The sequence below is a fragment of the Elgaria multicarinata genome, chromosome 8 (genome assembly GCF_023053635.1).
Source record: "Elgaria multicarinata webbii isolate HBS135686 ecotype San Diego chromosome 8, rElgMul1.1.pri, whole genome shotgun sequence".
NCBI lineage: Eukaryota > Metazoa > Chordata > Lepidosauria > Squamata > Anguidae > Elgaria > Elgaria multicarinata.
The window spans coordinates 32,878,784-32,897,381 of record NC_086178.1 but is presented as its reverse complement, the minus strand read 5'-3'; the positions used below and the strand labels follow the sequence as shown (position 1 = coordinate 32,897,381).

General features: G+C 41.0%; 1 protein-coding gene across 1 annotated transcript; it reads left to right on the top strand.

The window, feature by feature from the left end:
* Nucleotides 1-8,765: 8,765 nt before the first annotated feature.
* SELENOT (selenoprotein T) lies at nucleotides 8,766-17,208 on the top strand. The gene is made up of 6 exons (XM_063132122.1): nucleotides 8,766-8,956; nucleotides 12,887-12,997; nucleotides 13,491-13,617; nucleotides 14,941-15,028; nucleotides 15,952-16,104; nucleotides 16,406-17,208. The coding sequence occupies exons 1-5, from the start codon at nucleotides 8,820-8,822 to the stop codon at nucleotides 16,074-16,076; spliced, it is 588 nt and encodes a 195-aa protein (XP_062988192.1). The 5' UTR covers nucleotides 8,766-8,819; the 3' UTR covers nucleotides 16,077-16,104; nucleotides 16,406-17,208.
* Nucleotides 17,209-18,598: the final 1,390 nt, after the last annotated feature.

The window sequence follows — 18,598 nt, the reverse complement described above, 5'->3', positions numbered from 1 at the left end:
GCCATCGATACCAAGAGCCACCATACCAACGCTCTCGACATTAGAGGGAGAAATAAGGGACTCTTCCTCAAGCTGACAGCCTAGGAGCCTAAGCCCTGCTGTGAGCCCCACACCAAGATTGCTGCTGGCGCCGGCGGCAGTAACACAAGTCCTTCAGCAACGTCCACATCGACGTCAATCTCCAGACTCTATTCGATCTAGAGCACGCTCACGGGAGCGGCGCTACACTGACCATTATTATTGGCATCTTTCACGATCCCCATTATCTGATTGGGATTGCTCATCGCCACTGAGACCATCTCGCCACTGGGTAGAACAACACCGATACAGAGACCCATATTATGAATATCGGTACACACCGCCTCCACATCTACCACCACCATCGATGTCTGTGCAAGAGCACGTATTTCTACCTCCACAGCCACCAGTTGTGCAACGATTGATACCGAGACAGGAGCAGATCCCTACTTCGATACCGACAACGAGGCAAGAACGGGAGACCAGGCCACAGCCAGTCATGACAATAGATGAAACGCCTTTACCTGAAGAACCAGTTCCACCGGTAATATCTCCAGCATCAGTAACTGATTATCAATCTGACACAGCCTCCTACTCATCTGTCGCCCCATCCACTTCCTCTCCAGAAGGCATTGTGGGCTCACAAGATCCAGCTTCTCCATCGGAGGACCTTGCTCATTTTTCTGATCAAATACAAAGAATGGCCCAGTATCTGGGAATTCAGACCTCGCAACCAATGCAAACAGTTACGGACCCAGTGTTTGATGTCATTAATGTTGAATCTGCATTGCCTGTAGCCATTCCTTTTTTACCCACCTATTTGCAAACAGTGCAGCATTTATGAAAAAAACCAGCATCAATGGCATCTACATCTAAACGTCTCGACAATATGTACCGGGTTTTAGAAAAGGATGCTGAATTTCTTTTCCAACACCCACAACCAAACTCTTTAATTGTAGAATCCACCCAGGGCTGCTCCCAATGAGTTCACTCTGCTCCAGTTGATAGAAAAGGCAGGAGACTAGATCTCATGGGCAGGAGACTCTATTCATCGGCATCATTAAGCCTAAAGGTCTCTAATTATCAAGCAATGATGGCGAGATACCAATATTTCCTGCTAGAAAAAATTGTATCGCTATGCGATCATCTTAATGATGATCAAAGGGAACTTACTCGTGTTTTCTCCAATGAGGCCATGTGACTCGCGAAACAACAAATCAGTACAGCAAAATATCAGGCTGATTGTGGTGCCAAGCTGATTGTCGGTGCGGTAGCACTCCGACGTCATGCCTGGCTGAGGTCTGCAGAGCTTTCACAAGAGGCTAGGACCCGCATAGAAGATCTTCCTTTTGATGGCCATGGATTCGTTACAGAAAGCCAAAACTACGGCTAAGAAAATGGGTTTGAATACTCCAACTCAGCAATTCAAACCAAGACACTGGTACCGTCAACCACAATCCCAATGTCCGCGTTTCCAAAATGATCGAAGATTTCAGCAAAACCACCAACCACAACAGCAGAAGCAAAACAAGGGGCAGTTTTCAATATCTCGCCCTCGATACCAAAGGAGTAAAAGCGACTTTGGTGACAAACGGCGTCTTTGACTCAATTACCACTCCGTTCGATCAACACCTTCCAAAGTTTATTTCAGCACGGGCACAGATCACTACAGACACATGGGTCATCTCTATAATTTCAGAGGGATATCAAATAGAATTCGATACCCTTCCACCTTTAGGCATCTTCAAGACAACTGCACCATCAACACCGTTGAGAGCAGAAGTGATGACTTTGTTAGAGAAGGGTGCCATCACCTTAGTACCAACATCACAACTGAGCCGAGGATTTCATTCCCGGTACTTCACTGTCCCCAAGAAAGATGGGGGTCTCCGACCCATATTAGATTTTCGTGATCTCAACGCATTTATATTCCCCAAGAAATTTCGGATGATATCTCTAGCGGGAATCCTGCCATTACTAACCAAACACACATGGTTTGCCTCAATCGATTTAAAGGATGCCTACTCCCACATCGACATACATGCCCAGAGCCAAAAATACCTACGGTTTGCTATAGGGCATCAAGCATTCCAATTCAGGGTTCTACCCTTCGGGCTATCGACGGCATCACACATATTCACCAAGTGTATGGCCGTGATTTCTGCATACCTAAGACAATAGAGAATCCAAATTTACCCCTATATAGACGATTGGCTTGTGGTAGCAAACTCCTGTCAATCTCTGATCAGCAATTTGGCCACTATACAAAATCTTCTCGAAGATCTAGGATTGTATATAAACAGGGAAAAGTCATGCTTGACCCCAAGAGAAGCATAAAATTCATTGGAGCCCTACTTGATGCAACCCAGGGCAGAGCTTTTTTGCCTCCAGACAGGGCAAAGACCATAATCAATTTGGCTCAATGGATAATGGCATGAAACAACGTCAGAGCCATTACAATACAAAGAATCTTAGGTCTCATGGCAGCCACTACAATGGTTGTTCCGTTCGCTCGACTAAAGATGCGTACGACCCAGCTCTGGTTTACCAGAGCTCACAACCCAACAAACAACGCAAGACGTGTTTCCCTTCTAGTACCACTGAACGTGTCGAGGTCCCTTCGATGGTGGACATCGACACGGAACCTACTGATTGGAATTCCCTTCCTGCTACCGACGCCCACAGGAGTCATCATGATGGGGCACCCATTACAGGAACTTGAAAGTACAGGGTTTCTGGACACACAAAGACAAGAGCAGGCATATCAACCTGCTGGAATTGCTCGCTGTCAAGAAAGCAATCGAGGCTTTCCAAAACCAGTTATATGGCCAACATATCCAGATAACTTCAGACAACACTATGGTGGTGTTTCACATAAACAAGCAAGGGGGAACCAAGTCAATACCGTTGGTTCAAACTACTATTCAGATATTGGAATGGTGCATCATTCGGGGCATCACCATCACCGCAGTCCACATTGCAGGGGAACACAATCACCTGGCAGACCAATTGAGCAGGACTGTGAGCACTGTCCTCGAATGGCAAATCCATCCACAAGTGATCAATGCCATCTTCGAAATGTGGGGAACCCCTTCCATCGATTTATTTGCCACGGCACACAACAGCATCTGCAAACTTTTCTGCAGCAGAGTGGGGATAGGACGTCACTCATTAGGGGATGCCTTCCTTCGCAAGTGGAACTCGGGCCTGCTTTATCTCTTCCCTCTGTTTCCTCTAATAACAAGGACCCTAGAGAAAATTTTAACAGACAATGCCAATTTTCTCTTTCTAGTGCCATGGTGGCCCAGGCAACCTTGGTTTGCCCCTCTTCTGGACAGGGCTCAGGGCAGGTTTCACCACTTCACAGTGTGGCCGGACCTACTCTACCAGAGCCAAGGACGGATCCAACATCCGGACCTCGACTCACTCCACCTCACAGCATGGAGGCTAGTGCCAATGTGTATCAGACCCAGTACTTACCTGAAATCCAAACAATATTTGATGCAGCCTTGAAACCTTCTACTAGAGCTTCATATAAGAGAAAATGGGATGCATTCACTCAATTTGCCATACAAAAGGACTCGGATCCAGTTTTTTGTGATGTAAATATCATTTTATTGTTTTTGTTACATTTAGTACAGAAAGGTTTAAAATATTCTTCTTTAAGAGTTTACCTGGCTGCAGTATCTGCATACCATGCAAAGTTGGAGGGGTGTTCAGTGTTTACACACCCCATCATTCAAATTTTTTAAAAAGGTTTCTTGAACTTACATCCTCCCATTAAATCACCTGTTCCGTCATGGAGTTTGTCTGTTGTGTTACATGCATTTTTAACCAAGCCATTTGAACCTCTAGCTACTACTCTCCGCTGTGGCACCCAGGTTGTGGAATGAGCTCCCCAGAGAGGTCCGCCTGGCGCCTACACTGTACTCCTTTCGTCGCCAGCTGAAGACCTTTTTATTCACTCAGTATTTTAACACTTAATTTTAACTTAAATTTAAATTATACTGTTTTAACTCTGTATTTTAACCTTATATCAATTTTGCTGCGTGGTTTTATCCTGGTTGTGCTTTTTATATTGTATTTTGTATTTGTATTTTTAACTTGTTGGTTGTTTTATGATGATTTTAATTTTTGTGAACCGCCCAGAGAGTTTCGGCTATTGGGTGGTATAAAAATGTAATAAATAAATAAATAAATAAATAAATAAATACAGATTTGAGACTTTTAACGTTCAAAGTTGTTTTTCTGGTCACAGTTACCTCAGCTAGAAGGGCCAGCGAACTCTCAGCATTGAGGATGGACGAACCGTATTTAGTTTTTCACCATGATAAGGCGGTTCTTCGTCCAGACATTCAGTTCCTTCCCAAAATAGTTTCTGGTTTCCACATCAACCAGGACATCATCCTTCCATCCGACATAGAGTGATCTTTGCATATGCTGGATGCAAGACAGGCACTTGCATTTTACAAGTCCCGTACGGAGTCCATACGCAGATCTCAACGTCTCTTCATCTGCTACAGTGGCCCCCAAAAGGGTTTACCTATTTCAAATCTGTGGTATTCCTGCCTATTCCCAGTGAGAATACCTCTTCAATAAGGCCTTTCCCACAGCAAGCAACACTGTCCCCACGCTTAGTATCGCTGCAACCAGGACTTTTAGACTCAGATCCAACTCTTTCAACTTTGTCCTCAAGCTGTGAGCACACACTGGCTTTATTATAACCTGTATCATTCCCATTATTACCATAACCCTTACATAGAGCCAAGAGCAGAAGGCATGGGATTTTATAAAACAAACAAATCTTTATTAATAATTATAACATTAAGACGTTAAACAGTAAATCAGTAACTTTTAAAGCTTCTATCTATCCTCTGATACACATAAATCTCTCTCTAGATTCTCTTCAATTTAACTCTTCACAGACCCAACCCAAACCCCTTCCAATCTATTCTCTAACAAACCCTGTCTCTGTCTTGAACGCCATCTATCTCACACAAACACAGCACCCAGTTTACATATCACACACACTTCAACACCCCCTTCACTCACTCAATTATCTCCCATATGCTTATAGAACATTACTCCTGACACTCATCCCACTTTCACTCTAGATATACTCACCATAAAATACAGAGTTATAATATAAAAATATTATATGTACATGTAACGTCACACTCACACATGGAGAGGCTGAGGCATGAACCAATACATTTCTCTACAAATTGGCTTGCTGTAAAGGAAATCTGCATAAATTGGCTTGATTTTTTAAAATGTCATTTTACCCTCTACTACATTCCTAGTTCCATAGGAAGATTAAACATGAGGGGAAACTGTGGCAACTCAAACCATAAGTATGGACACTTTGTAATCCTTCATTAGTTTTACTTTTATGTTCAATGACAGAGCTGTATGCCAGCTTGAGACCCAGGAGGATGGTTATTTTTGTTGAGCCAAGTTTGCTGAGATTATGCCTTGGAGACTAATTATGAAGCTGTATTACCTATGGTTGCCATATTATTTTGGGCCAGCTAAATCTTGCAGGTTAGAATATAAACAGATTTGGCTAAGATCTGCACTTTAGGAGACTTGTACAATTTGAATAAGTCAATTGCCTCTGATGAAGCAGGACATTCTGTTGGTGATGCTGTGGGGCCTCCAGGTACTTAAAGCGTACATGCGAACAGTTTTTTTTTAAAAAAATATCAATGTAACAATGAACCTGCTCAGACAACACACTAAGCCATGGTTAGGCTGCTAACCCTTTTGCAGCGAATGGTTAGTGAGCATATTTAAACCATGGTTATGTAGCCACCATGGTTAGGCATGGTTCACATGACATGCTAAGTCACAATGTTTAGCTCAAAATGGTTAACCACCGTGGCTTAGCATATCTTCTGAAAAGGATCATTGTATTGGCTAGTGTTGGACTGAGAATGGGGAGACCCAGGTTCAAGTCCCCATTCAGCTATGAAGTTCACTGTGTTTCTTTGAGCCGTCACTGGCTGAGTTCGGACGACACGCTAATTAATGGTTGTTTCCCATTTTGTTCCTATTACCACCACACACACACCAGTTGATTAGAGTGTCATCCGAACTCAGCCACTGACTCTCAGCCTAACTTACCTCATAGGGTTGTTGTGAAGATAAAATAGAGAGAAGGAGGTTCATGTATGCTGCTTTTGGTTCCTTGAAAAGGTGGAATATAAATGTAACAAATACATAAACCATGTCGTGAGTCATTGCCATCTCTAGTGGCCACTGCAAAATGTCCAAATATGAATCTCAGTCACAGGCTTCTAAGCAAAAATAATTTTTAAAATGTCATGTTAGAATTTCCTCTAAAAGAGATTCTGCATGGTAAGTGTGCAGGATATACTTCCAATAGTTTCAATTTTCAATTAACAAAAAGAAGAATGTTAAACCTTCCAAGTAGCAAGCAAAAGTCTGAAAAATATAAGGGCATGTTTGTATATGTTTTGAGTGAACATTGATATCTGATCCATGCAAATAGCACCTGGACACAGCTAACAATGATTTCCTGAAAGTCAGACTGTAGACCAGGTTAGCACATGTTGCTCATTCACCTAGGCAAAATACATGGGTTCTGGGTGTGGGAGGCTTCGAGAGAAAATTTCCTTCACTTCTCGTTTTATGCTGACTAAAGTGGGACCACAGATGCAATTGAGTCTAGCCTAAATCATCCCACTTATTCCCCCGTCCCCTGCATTTTCCTTCAAGTACCTCCTACATCTTAAACACTTATAAAAACCGGAAGGAAATAAAGCATTTCCCCCCTTTGAAAACATTGTGTTTTCTTGATTGTTCAATTCATGTTATTCAACCACCACCTCGCCAATTTCTTTTGTTTAGATATTGAAATAACACTTCATATTAAAGATAAGCAATATATAGAATATTAGCCTTCCTACTTTATGAGAGATGTGGAATATGGAAATGATTCATATATTGTAGAGCTCAGGGCCAGATTAAGGCCAGCTGATGCCTAAACACAGCCAAATAATGGTGCCCCCTTGGCTCTTCCATTGCTTAGCCAGCAAGACATTAAGACTCAATAAGTGCTGAAGGTGAAATAAGACATTAAAAACTCAGTTTTCTTCAAGGCCATCCCACACACCAGAACACACAACTATATTAAATATAAACTTTTAAAATTATATTTATTTAACACTAAATAGCAGCAAGCAATATAAGCCAATTACTTACTTATAACTAGGGCAACAGAAAAAAAAATACAAATGTTCATCACTGTTTTATGCATTTGTTAAATAACACTGTTATAAGGGGAAAATGCAAATGGAAAAAATTATTGAAAATGATTTTAATCACCCTCCAAAAGATTCTAAGACAAAATAAGTTCTGATATTATCTCTACTGAAATTATGTGATCTCGAGAGCATACTTTTCAATTATGGTGGTGTCCCCCTTCCCTTGATGCCCTAAACACGAGCTTATATTGCTTAAAGGTTATTCCAGGGCTGGCAGAGCTGAAGGACAGCACACATTAGCCCCTGTCATCGGTACTAGGGCCACTGGGGAGCTGGGCACCCCCCCCCCCTCCGGCTTTCTGGGTGCCATCATGGCAAGGAGCAAGTACCATACAGGAAGTTTGCTTTGCTCTTTCTATAAATATCATTTATAAGAACTGTGATTACTTTAAATGAGAAATGGGCAACATTTGGCCTACAACTTGCATCCACTCAAACCAGCATAGCCAATGGTGTGAGATGATGGGAGTTGTAGGCCAAAGCATCTGGAAGGCCACAAGTTTAAATTAACTATACTAAAGTTTTAAGAGTCAGTTCTCTCTGATACATTCACTGATTAAGCAACAGAATTCAAAATGGGCAATACAGCTAGGAGCAGGCCTTCTCCTAGAATCATAGTAGAGTTGGAAGGGGCCTATAAGGCCATCGCCCAACGCCCCCACTCAATGCAGGAATCCATTCTCAGTGGCTATTAAATTGTATGGGACGAAGTTAACCGTCTGCATCTAGCAAGAGTGTTAGGGAGAGGCTGATCTTACCTGCTCCATGAAACCGAGGCTACCGAGTTTACCCTTTTACTTTCTTCCACATGAGCAAACAAATGGTTGTCGTTCACTCATTTGGGATGAGGGTCAGTAAAACACGTATCTATACGGGGTCAAAATGTGTTCGCTACGCCTTCTCAGGACTTGGTGGAGGACCCTAACTTTAACTTGTACTGTAGGTTTAGCCCCGGTGAATGCTATCCCTGAAGTAAGGAGACCCTTGACCTTATTATACACGGACGCATTCAAGGAACACCCTCCGGCTGAGTTCGGACGACACGCTAATCAACAGGTGTGTGTGTAATAGGAACAAAATGGGAAACAACAATCGATTAGCGTGTCGTCCGAACTCAGCCACGCTGAGAATATAGTCTGAGGCTGCTGTGAGTATTATTTAAAACAAGGCGACACTCCACACACATATTCATCGAAACGAGAGAGGCACCAACATGTCTCCCCTCCCTCAAGAGGCAACCGCTTTCTCCAGCCGTGCGCCCACCCACGTGTCGCCCGTACGTACGTACGTTTGTGTGGTAAACTCTTGGCGACGGTTCTGCTCCCACCCCAGAGACGGTTGGAGGAGCCATTTCTCTCCGCGGCCAGCGATAGGCGCAGCGTGGCGCAGGCGCATGACGACACCGGCTCGCGTGACCTTGTCGCTTGTGGCGGAACGGGGAGAGCGCGAGAGCGGGGGAAGTCCGTATCCGGCTCTGGTGGCGCTCCGGGTCTGTCGGGCAGGGGTGGCAAGATGAAGCCGGCGCTGGCGTTGCTGTTGCTGCTGGCGGTGGGGCTGAGCGGGACTTCGGCGCAGCCGGGCGGGCTGCCGCCTGGGAAGAAGCTGCGCATGGCCTACACCACGGGGCCGCTGCTCAAGTTCCAGATCTGGTGAGTGTTGCTGTAGCGAGGCAAGCGCGGCCTGGCCTGGCCTTTCAGCCCTCATTTGAGCGGGCCCTTGGCTTTACATTTTCGCCGCAGCCCCTTCCCCGCAGAGGCCGAACGCGGCAGGGAGGCCGGGAAGTGGGGAGGACAAAGACCAAGGGAGGCCTGGGAGGGGTTGGTGGAAAGGAAGTGCCGGAAGGGGTGGGAAGGAGGCCACGGGAGGGGATTGGGGCGACCCTGGAGGGGAGGCGACGGACTGGGGTGGTGGTGCTGGTGGTGGGGACATTCAGAGGCGAGGAAGCAGGACCTCTTGGGGCGGAGAGACACAGGTCTTTGCAGGCGGAGGTGGCTCAGGGTGGAGAGGCGGCGGCGACGGAGGAGGAGATGATGAGGCAACTTCAGCCCTCGGGGATGTAGAGAATTGGATCCCTGTGAAGGTTAGATTGCAATTTAGATTGTAAATTTCTTGGGGAGGAGACGGTTCTCTTTCTGTGAAAAAAGTCGTGTATAATGGTCATCATAACCACCTGGCAAGCAGACATAGGTGCCTTGAAAATGTTTTTGACTACAACTCCCATAATCCCTGACTATTGACCGTGGTAACTTGGGCTGATGGGAGTTGTAATCAAAAACATGTAAAGCATTGAGAGAAGGCAAATAGGCTGAATAATGTGGGGAAGGTAAGAATCTGTGGGAGTAGAACAGTAATAGTCATGAGAAGTGTCATTTCTGTATTCTGGAATAAATAAATAAAAATAATAATCGAACAAATGTTATGTGGAGCAATATTTCCAATATTGATAGGGTTGGGGAGGGGGCAGAATTGAAGCCCCAGGGGTCGGGGATAAATAGGGTGAAGCCCCAGGGGTCGGGGATAAATAGGAGTTGTAAGGCCTTGAAATTTGGAGAAGTAAGTAGGTACAGGAGAACAGAAGGTGAGGTTGCTGTCTTTAGGGAAAGACTTGTAATCAGGAGGATAGATTGGCAGGAAGATATCTCATGGTAGGAGGAGATTGGGGTGCAGGTTAAAAGTATGTAAGGGGCTTCATGGACTGGGCTGGGGGTGGAGGGACCATTAAAAGGAGGGAGGAGAGTGTAGTTACTTGAAGATTGCATAGAAGGGCATGATGTATGAAGGAAGCAATTGAAGAGGGGCAATAGAATGGGTTTGCTGCAGTTCTCCCCCCTCACACACACCCTCCGTCCAGTTTATAACAGACAAAGCAAGAGACCTTGTTCAACAGCTAAAGCAATGTAACATGTTAATGTGTCATGAATGAATATTACTCTAAATTGGGTTGTTATTTTTTTTCCTTTGGATCCTCATGCCAATCATAAGGTTTGTTGTCCACTAAGGGAAAGAATCTAATTTGCACCTAAGCTATGAAAATAAAGTACAATCCTAATCATGTGTACTGTGTACAATCATGTGTACAATCCTATGGTGTTTTTATTTGTGTTGTACCCCGCCTCGATCCAGAGGGAGAGGCGGGTAACAAATAAATTTATTATTATTATTATTATTATTATTATTATTATTATTATTATTTACTACTCAGAAGTAAGTCTCATGTTCATTTGGGCTTACTCCTAGATATGTGTTCATAGGATTGAGGTGTTAGGTTTCAAACTGAAGTGCACTTATTGGGGAGTAACGCCTAATGAACTTATGGAGGGTACTAGGTAAATATGCCTAAGATTGCATTTCATTTCATTTATTTGTGGAGCTTCTAAGCCACAAACTGTAGTTCGTTTCTAAGGTTCCAAGTTAAAAATTGGTTTGTGACTTTCTTTCCTAATTTTGAAGTCCTTTTAAAATATTAACAAATATGTGCATATTTATTTTAGGATGTAGTTTCAGTATGATTATATGACTGAGTTATGGATTTGGAATTAAACAAAAGTTGGAACTTTCTTCAGCTTTTCCTTATAAACACTTCCTGCTGCTTATGATATTGAAGCTTTTAAAATCAAGAGTGTTTCCACCTATTTATTACTATTTTTAACGGTTACCACTCTTGTGTACCAGTGTTACATCAGCATAGCAACACATCACAACTGGGACCAAGGGAAAAGAAAAGTGGAGAATTTTAAAAAGCATTTTACAGTAATTTTCTAGGGTTATATCCAGTACTGGCTATCCACCAGTGGAATAGAAACAGCTGGCTGAACGGATTCCCCCTTCCTTTGCACACACACCACTATATGCTCCCTAAATTGGTTCAGGAGAGTTGAGGGATCATCTAGAGTAGTTTTCATAGGGAGGAGCGCAAGGGGAGTCCTGTTGCAGAAGCGGAACTCTGCTTGCGTGACTTTGGATTTAACCCTAGGTTCTTTATTTAGAAGGTTCAACTTCATTAGTGAACCTTCTAAATAAGATTTGTGAGTTCTATAGATTCCTCAGTAGCTATTAACATTTCAGCAGGAACTTTGAGCAGGAGCTTTTCATAGCACATTAAAGAAGCCTGTGGGCTCTTGTTATAAATCTTAAAATCCCATTTTTAATTTTTTAAAAAGTAAATCTCTCATGGTTGAAGAGGACAACCATGAGGAAAAACAGGCTCTCAACATTATGAAACAGAACTTGGCAAGCACTCAAACTAGGAGGCATGTAAAAAAAAAAGGTTTGAACATACTTTACTGGAAGTTCTTGTTGAAATCAAATGCAGTGTATCCACCACCATCTCTTCTTTGGCATTTTACTGGTTCAAGTAAATCACATGCAAGTTAGATTTTACTTGTATGTTGGTTAATCTAGTTGTGTTTTTATGGTGCAGCTCTTTGACCTGTTGGGCATTATTTATACATTACCTACTCAGAATTGGCAGCTTCTTTGTGCCAGTGTTCAAATTTTTTTAGAGGCACCCTTGCTACCAAAGTGTAGTATATTCAGATGCTACACTGTAGTACCTACAGCATAGTCCTTAGTAGAACTGTGTTGCTTGTGAATTTACATTGATGTATGAGGCCTGATTTATTTATCTAACATTATTTGAAAGTTTTTTTGTTGCTGTGAGTTGTTAATGCAGTTGTGCAGTGATGGCTTTTGAACATACCTTGAAGGCACAATCCAATGCAAATTTAGACAGAAAAAGGCTGGCTGGAGAATGCTGGGAATTGTAGGACTTTTTCGTCTAAACATGAAAGGATTGCACCCTAAGTTAGTTAAGTAGATATGGGGCTTGCCTACACCATATGTTTATCCTGGGGTCATCCCTAGATTGTCCCTCTTCCCTTCCGGGATGTCACACGGCTGTCTAGACCTTGGGAGAGGATTGCGGAAGCAGGTAAGTCTACGATCCTCCCTCCTCCCTTCCTCTACACCCTTAGGTGCAGACGAGCCCAAAGTGAGATATTCTTTTGTTTTTTACATTTTCATTATTTATACATTTCCATCAGTTAACATGGCACTTCGCTGAGTTATAAGCAAAGATAAACAGGTCGCTGCCCTCAAGGTGCTTACAGACAATGTAGAAAGTGGAGGCAGAGGGTTGAATGTCATTACCAACACTTCAATCTTGGCTACAGTTTGGAATGAAAACTAAAAGCGTGATCCAGAGGCCAAATAGAAAACACTAGATCAGATTTTAGTGTATACAGTATGTTTCCACACACACAAATCTTCTCTAAAGTGCCTCACAGTGGATTTTGAAGAAAGATTTGAAGGGGGAGAGAACTGGCACTACATACTTGTTCATAGAGGAAAGCATAGGGGACAGAAACGGGAGTAGGTGGAGCTACAATGGAAAGCGAGTGTATTGGTGACGATTTGGGAAGATAAAGGTGGTTGAGTTAAAGGAGAGTATATGAAATTTGTTTTAGGGGAAATGTGGTTGTTGTTTTTAAGCATATGAATTATCTTGATTACTTCTGAATAATCTGAATGTTTATGTTTAAGCACACCAACATTAATTATGATAAAATATTTCTATTCAGTGTTTCCTGAGGATACAGGCGGGTGTTTGAGGAGTACATGCGGGTTATTAGCCAGCGGTACCCAGACATCCGCATTGAAGGGGAAAACTATCTTCCTCAACCAATTTATAGGTAAGTTAATTGTGAGTTAAAATATGCTAAATACATACTCCCTAATAGTTTAAGCAGATCAAATTCTGTAACATGAAGAATAATCTAATTTAGATCCTGTGGCAAGAGTTCCGTTTCATGTGCGCATAAAGATATCTAGACAGGAACAGTCTGCCTCAACCTGGCAACCTTGTAACGAAAGATTGTTTTTGCTGTGGATAGAATGTGCTCAGTAATAATTATATGATGATGTTGTGTGTGGTTATGGTGGGTTGTTGTTGCTTTTTAAAAAAACTTTCTAACAATTTTAAAAACTAAGGTATCCTTGATATTCTGGAATTGCGTTCACCTGTTGTTACACTCTTAAATTTTAAACACAACATTTTAAAATATGTAATATTGGTAGATGAAAACCAGTGATATACAACTAGGTATGGCATTAGTTTTGCCCTTTTTGTTGCAATGAATAGGTGTGACTCTCTTTAGTAATTGACATGTTTTTTTCTTCTACCAGACATATAGCATCTTTCCTGTCAGTCTTCAAACTAGTGTTAATAGGCTTCATTATTGTTGGCAAGGATCCCTTTGCTTTTTTTGGCATGCAAGCTCCAAGCATCTGGCAGTGGGGTCAAGAAAATAAGGTACTTTTCCCTCTTACAATGTTACCGGTTAAACCCTAATACAGATCATGGGTAATGTGAGGGTTGTTTAAGGGTTGTTTAGCCCTTGCATAATCCATTATTATTATTATTATTATTTATTTATTTATTTATTTATATAGCACCATCAGTGTACATGGTGCTATACAGAGTAAAACAGTAAATAGCAAGACCCTGCTGCATAGGCTTACATTCTAATAAAATCATAATAAAACAATAAGGAGGGGAAGAGAATGCAAACAGGCACAGGGTAGGGTAAACAGGCACTGATAAACCCCAAGCAGGGGTTAGATATGCAGCTGGTCATGGATTAAATAACCCTCAGTGAGACATGACAAGTCATCAAAACCCAGTCTATATGTTTAGTTAACTAAAGACATGCTCCCATGAGCATATTCCTGCTGGTAATAGAAAAGGGGAAATGACTACAGAAACTGTCCATGTTTGAATGAACATAATACAGCCAAAGTATCTGAAGATAGTGATTTAAAAATACCTTCCTACTTGTTACTATAAAGAGCTTTTTGAGGTGCAAATAAGACTTTGAAGCATGGAGAGACTCAGCCCTTTTTATTGCCACTAGAAGAAATGGTTTCTCCATTGGTGGCTGGTGGAAGCAGGTCTGGGAGAAAGAGAAATGCTGCTGCACTGATTTATGTTTGAGGTAGGGGCAGATTTTTTTTAAAAAAAAAAATCTCTGACCTAGTTAGTATTTGAAATTCTGAAAAATCTGTTTTGAAATAATGAACCAAATGAAGTTAATGTATAGTACCTTGCTCTTAGACATGCCTTATTCAAGAATTTACAATCTGTTTTTATGATGAGCTGAAACACTTAATCTTTGGCTTTAGATCTTTCAGTGCCTTGTTGCTGAAGATTGCATCATTTCATCCCTGGTGTATTGCACCAAAAGAACATTTAACAGACTGGTGTAAAGGGAACAGTATCAGAATAGCAATAAGATATATTTGTTGTTCCACTCTTGTTAATTTCTCATATGGAACCCTTGTGCATTTGCTTATCTGCTTAATAAAAAGAAGTTAGAAGTAGTGCCCTTAACTTAATTTTCTTCTAGTAACTGGTGTGGTGTCTGTTATACTTGTTATTGCTTGGGATGCATATCTTCTAAGTATTAAAAATGAATATTCCTTATTCAAGGTATAAAAGGATAATGTTAAAGAGCCATGAACAAGGAGAAAATTACTTGCACCATAAATTGATATGAATTGAGTATACAGGAGAACTGGTAAATGCATTGTATGATGTAAAGATAGTAACTGAGAATGAATTTTTCTTAACTTTTAGGTCTATGCTTGTATGATGGTTTTCTTCTTGAGCAACATGATTGAGAACCAGTGTATGTCAACAGGTGCATTTGAAATAACTTTAAACGGTGAGTACTGAATAGCTTTTGTGCCTTTTAGTTTGCTTAAGAGGAACCTTATATGGATGTACCCGTTGTCAAAGTCTCTGTGATGTTACAAGCTGCATTTGGAACATAAGACCAAAATAGAAGCTTTAGGTGTCAAAAGATGAGGAGTTGAAATGCCACAAATAGCTTTTTAGGGCTGTAGCCTAAATGGCATACTCTTATTTTATGTTAATGAGGTCACTCCAGTGTAATTAGTGTGAGCATTGACAAATTGGTATTCCGTTATACACAGATGCAATATTTTATAAAAAGTGACCTGTGTTTCCACAGAAGCTTGGGTATACTGGTTAATAGTATTTATTTTGCTGCATCTACATTGGTGAGAAACAGTATTTGAGGGATGTAGCTGGGGGAGAGATTGAACCTTGCCCCACCTCCAATTTTGCACACTATTAGGTGATCATTGTCATATACTGATAACTTTCCCATTATTCTTATTTTGAGTCACTAAGAACTACTGGTAACAACTTTTTCTGAATTTTCCTTTTGTATGTGCCTCCAAATAATCACTGACACCTAAAATTGTTCAGGAACCATATCCATTGCTGCAGAATAAATAGAATTATGATAGGGTTTTTTACAAGCGCAAATGTCTTGTCGAATTTCTACTCTAAGTATGATAAGAACAGTTTGTGGAAGTGTGGATTTTCCCAAATTTTGTGAAATTTTCTCCACAAAGACAGTTCTTGAATTCTTACTTGATAAGAATGAACCAGGATATCCTGATTGCTTTTTACTATATTCAAAAGTTTGTACCACTAGTTTTACTCTGGAGAACTTAGTGAGTATAACATCATAGCAGCAACTGGCTGTTCCTACACTTTACAAATAATAGATTAGTGTGCTAATTGTGCTTTCCCTCTCCTTCTACATCTTTTATTTAGATGTTCCAGTGTGGTCTAAGCTGGAGTCTGGGCACCTTCCTTCCATGCAGCAGCTTGTTCAAATCCTTGATAATGAAATGAAACTTAATGTGCACATGGAGCAAATGCCGCATCATAGATCATAGCCCCATCCATCAGTACTGAAAACTTCTTGTAAGTTTCGTTTGAAGATGATTCAGCTGGATATTTGATTTGTGATATAAATAGATGGTAAATGTACCATACAACTGTTCAACATTAGTGAAGTTAAGCTTCTGCTCGAGAAGCAGCTTTCTGCAGCTAAATAACATGCACATATGAGTTCATTATTTCTGCTTTCTGGGCTTCTAGATTGTTGTTCTAATTTAATATTGTGTACCTTCCTTGGTAACACTGTGAATAGAACAACTTTGGATTATTTTCTTTGATCTTTCTTTGTGGAGCTACCTAGTAAGTTTGTTTTGCTTTGTTTCAGACATTAAGTGACACTTTCCAAAGGCAACATGAACGAAATAAATGAAGGCCTGTACTGAAGACAGCACACTGTTGGTACAGACTGGATGCTCCCCTCGCCTTCATGTTGTTCCTCCTGAAAATCTTAATGCGAGACCCCTTTCAGCGCTGGTATGTTTCCAAGTACTGCACATTCAAAGAGTGCAATAACACTGTATAGTTCTTTTTTAAAAAAGTTAATTCATTCAGTTTAATGCTAGACAATGCAGGCATTAACTGATTAAAAGTTCTTATTTGGGTTGGATCCAGACTAAATTAGTTGCATTTATGTCTCGTTGAAGTCAATTAGACTTAAATGCAACTAACTTTGTTTTGATCTAAAGCATTATGTTCATGTCTATGAAGATGACAGAAGGAGATAATATCCTAATATTTTCCCTGGGGAAAAATATCTGATCTGCTCTATGTGGAATTTATGTTCTGGTTGTAGTTTAAAATGGATCTTTAGGAGTACTGGTTATCTTTTAAACTGGTTTGGATAATAATTGATGGCTGTCAATCATTGCTCATTTGGTTATGTAAGTTTTGTATATTTTCAGAGTATATTGCTGAGTGAATGGTGCATTGTATACTAAATTATATAAACAAAATTATATGCAGAGTAACTACCCTCAACGTGACTTCAAAGAAGACCAAGTGCTGTTTAGTTTCCCTCGGCAATTTGAAAACTGTTTTCTGGGCCAGTCTAAATGATCAAGTGGCTTGGCCTTTATGCTGTCTAAATATGAACTAAGCAAACTAATTTAAATAAAGAAATTTCGTTTACTTTGTGTGAAGAAGCTTGAATTACTTTATGCGTTTGTCTGCCTGATCTGAAGAAGAAGAAATCTCTGCTTCCACAATTCCTGGAGTATTCATAACTCACCAGGTTAATCTTACAGGTGGAGAGTACCTAATAGATAATCCAATAAACTGCCAAAGAGAATATCTTTGGCCCAGTTCTGCAAGGGGGTAGAACACTCTCATTCTCTCTCTCTCTCTCTCTGCTTTCATAGAAGGGAAACAAAGGATTCCATTTGTTGGGATGTAAAGAGGCATGGAAGTCTATGTAGAACCAAGCCAACCTGTATTTAAGCCATGCAGAAAGGCCATTGAATTGTATCCAGAACAGCCCTTCTATTTACAGAAGTGGCTATGATGCAGCAAATGTACCCATGAACTGAAATTGGGAGAGGCAACTTCAGCTAGTTCATCCTCCAGCATCCTATCATTCCTCCAATGTTGTTCTGAAGGTCCCCCAATTCTATGAAGATTCTTAGGGCACAAGGGATTGCAAGAGATACACTGCTGAATAGGACGATACCTGGTTGTAAGATATAGAACACCAGAACACTCTTGGTTGACGGTTGAACAACTCCTGGTTCTTTTGAGAAACTAATTAAATATATTCAGGGTGAAGGGAGTAACAAGATGAATGATGAGAATTGTATTTTGTGGGAGCAGGATTTTCCTTTCCCATGAATATAGTATACTATGTGTACAAACAGTTTCAAACTTGGAAAACAAATAACCTTTTATCTCTGTTCATAGTAGCTCAGGAGTGTTACTAGGTTATGAATTTCCATAAACTTCCCATGTTGAACATTTAAACCACTTCAGAGCCTTCCTGCTTGAGTGTGAATAGTTGTTTTAAAACAGAACTATTAACTGTGTAGTAGTCATCACTTAAACATATTGTGCAGCATCTTTAGCCATCTCAAAAGTTGTCTCCTTTAACTTTAAGCCCATTGTTGTCCCACTTGAAAATCCAGGGAAGCAGCAGAAGTGAGGTCTTCCTGTTTGGCTGGTAACTGTCCTTAAGGCTGACCTGAACTGTTGATTTAAGGACTTCTCAATTTAAAATTTGAATGTCAGTGAGGAAGAGAGGGGCCCTAAAATCAGGGAGGAGTTCCAAGGTGGAAGTGAGACTGACTTTGGTATTTTTTTTGGCCTCTTCTCCCTCTTGAATTTCATTTTGCTATTGCCACCAGCTGAGATCCTCTCAAGGTCCTTCTGATTGCATACCATTTCATATCATAAGAACTGTGTTGGATCAGACCAAAGACTTATATATTGTATCTATCCAGTATTCCATTCCCCAGTGGCATCTGGTTAGTCACTGTGATGTTCAGCTGCTTTAATATGCATTAAAAATAAATATATGCAAAGTTAATGG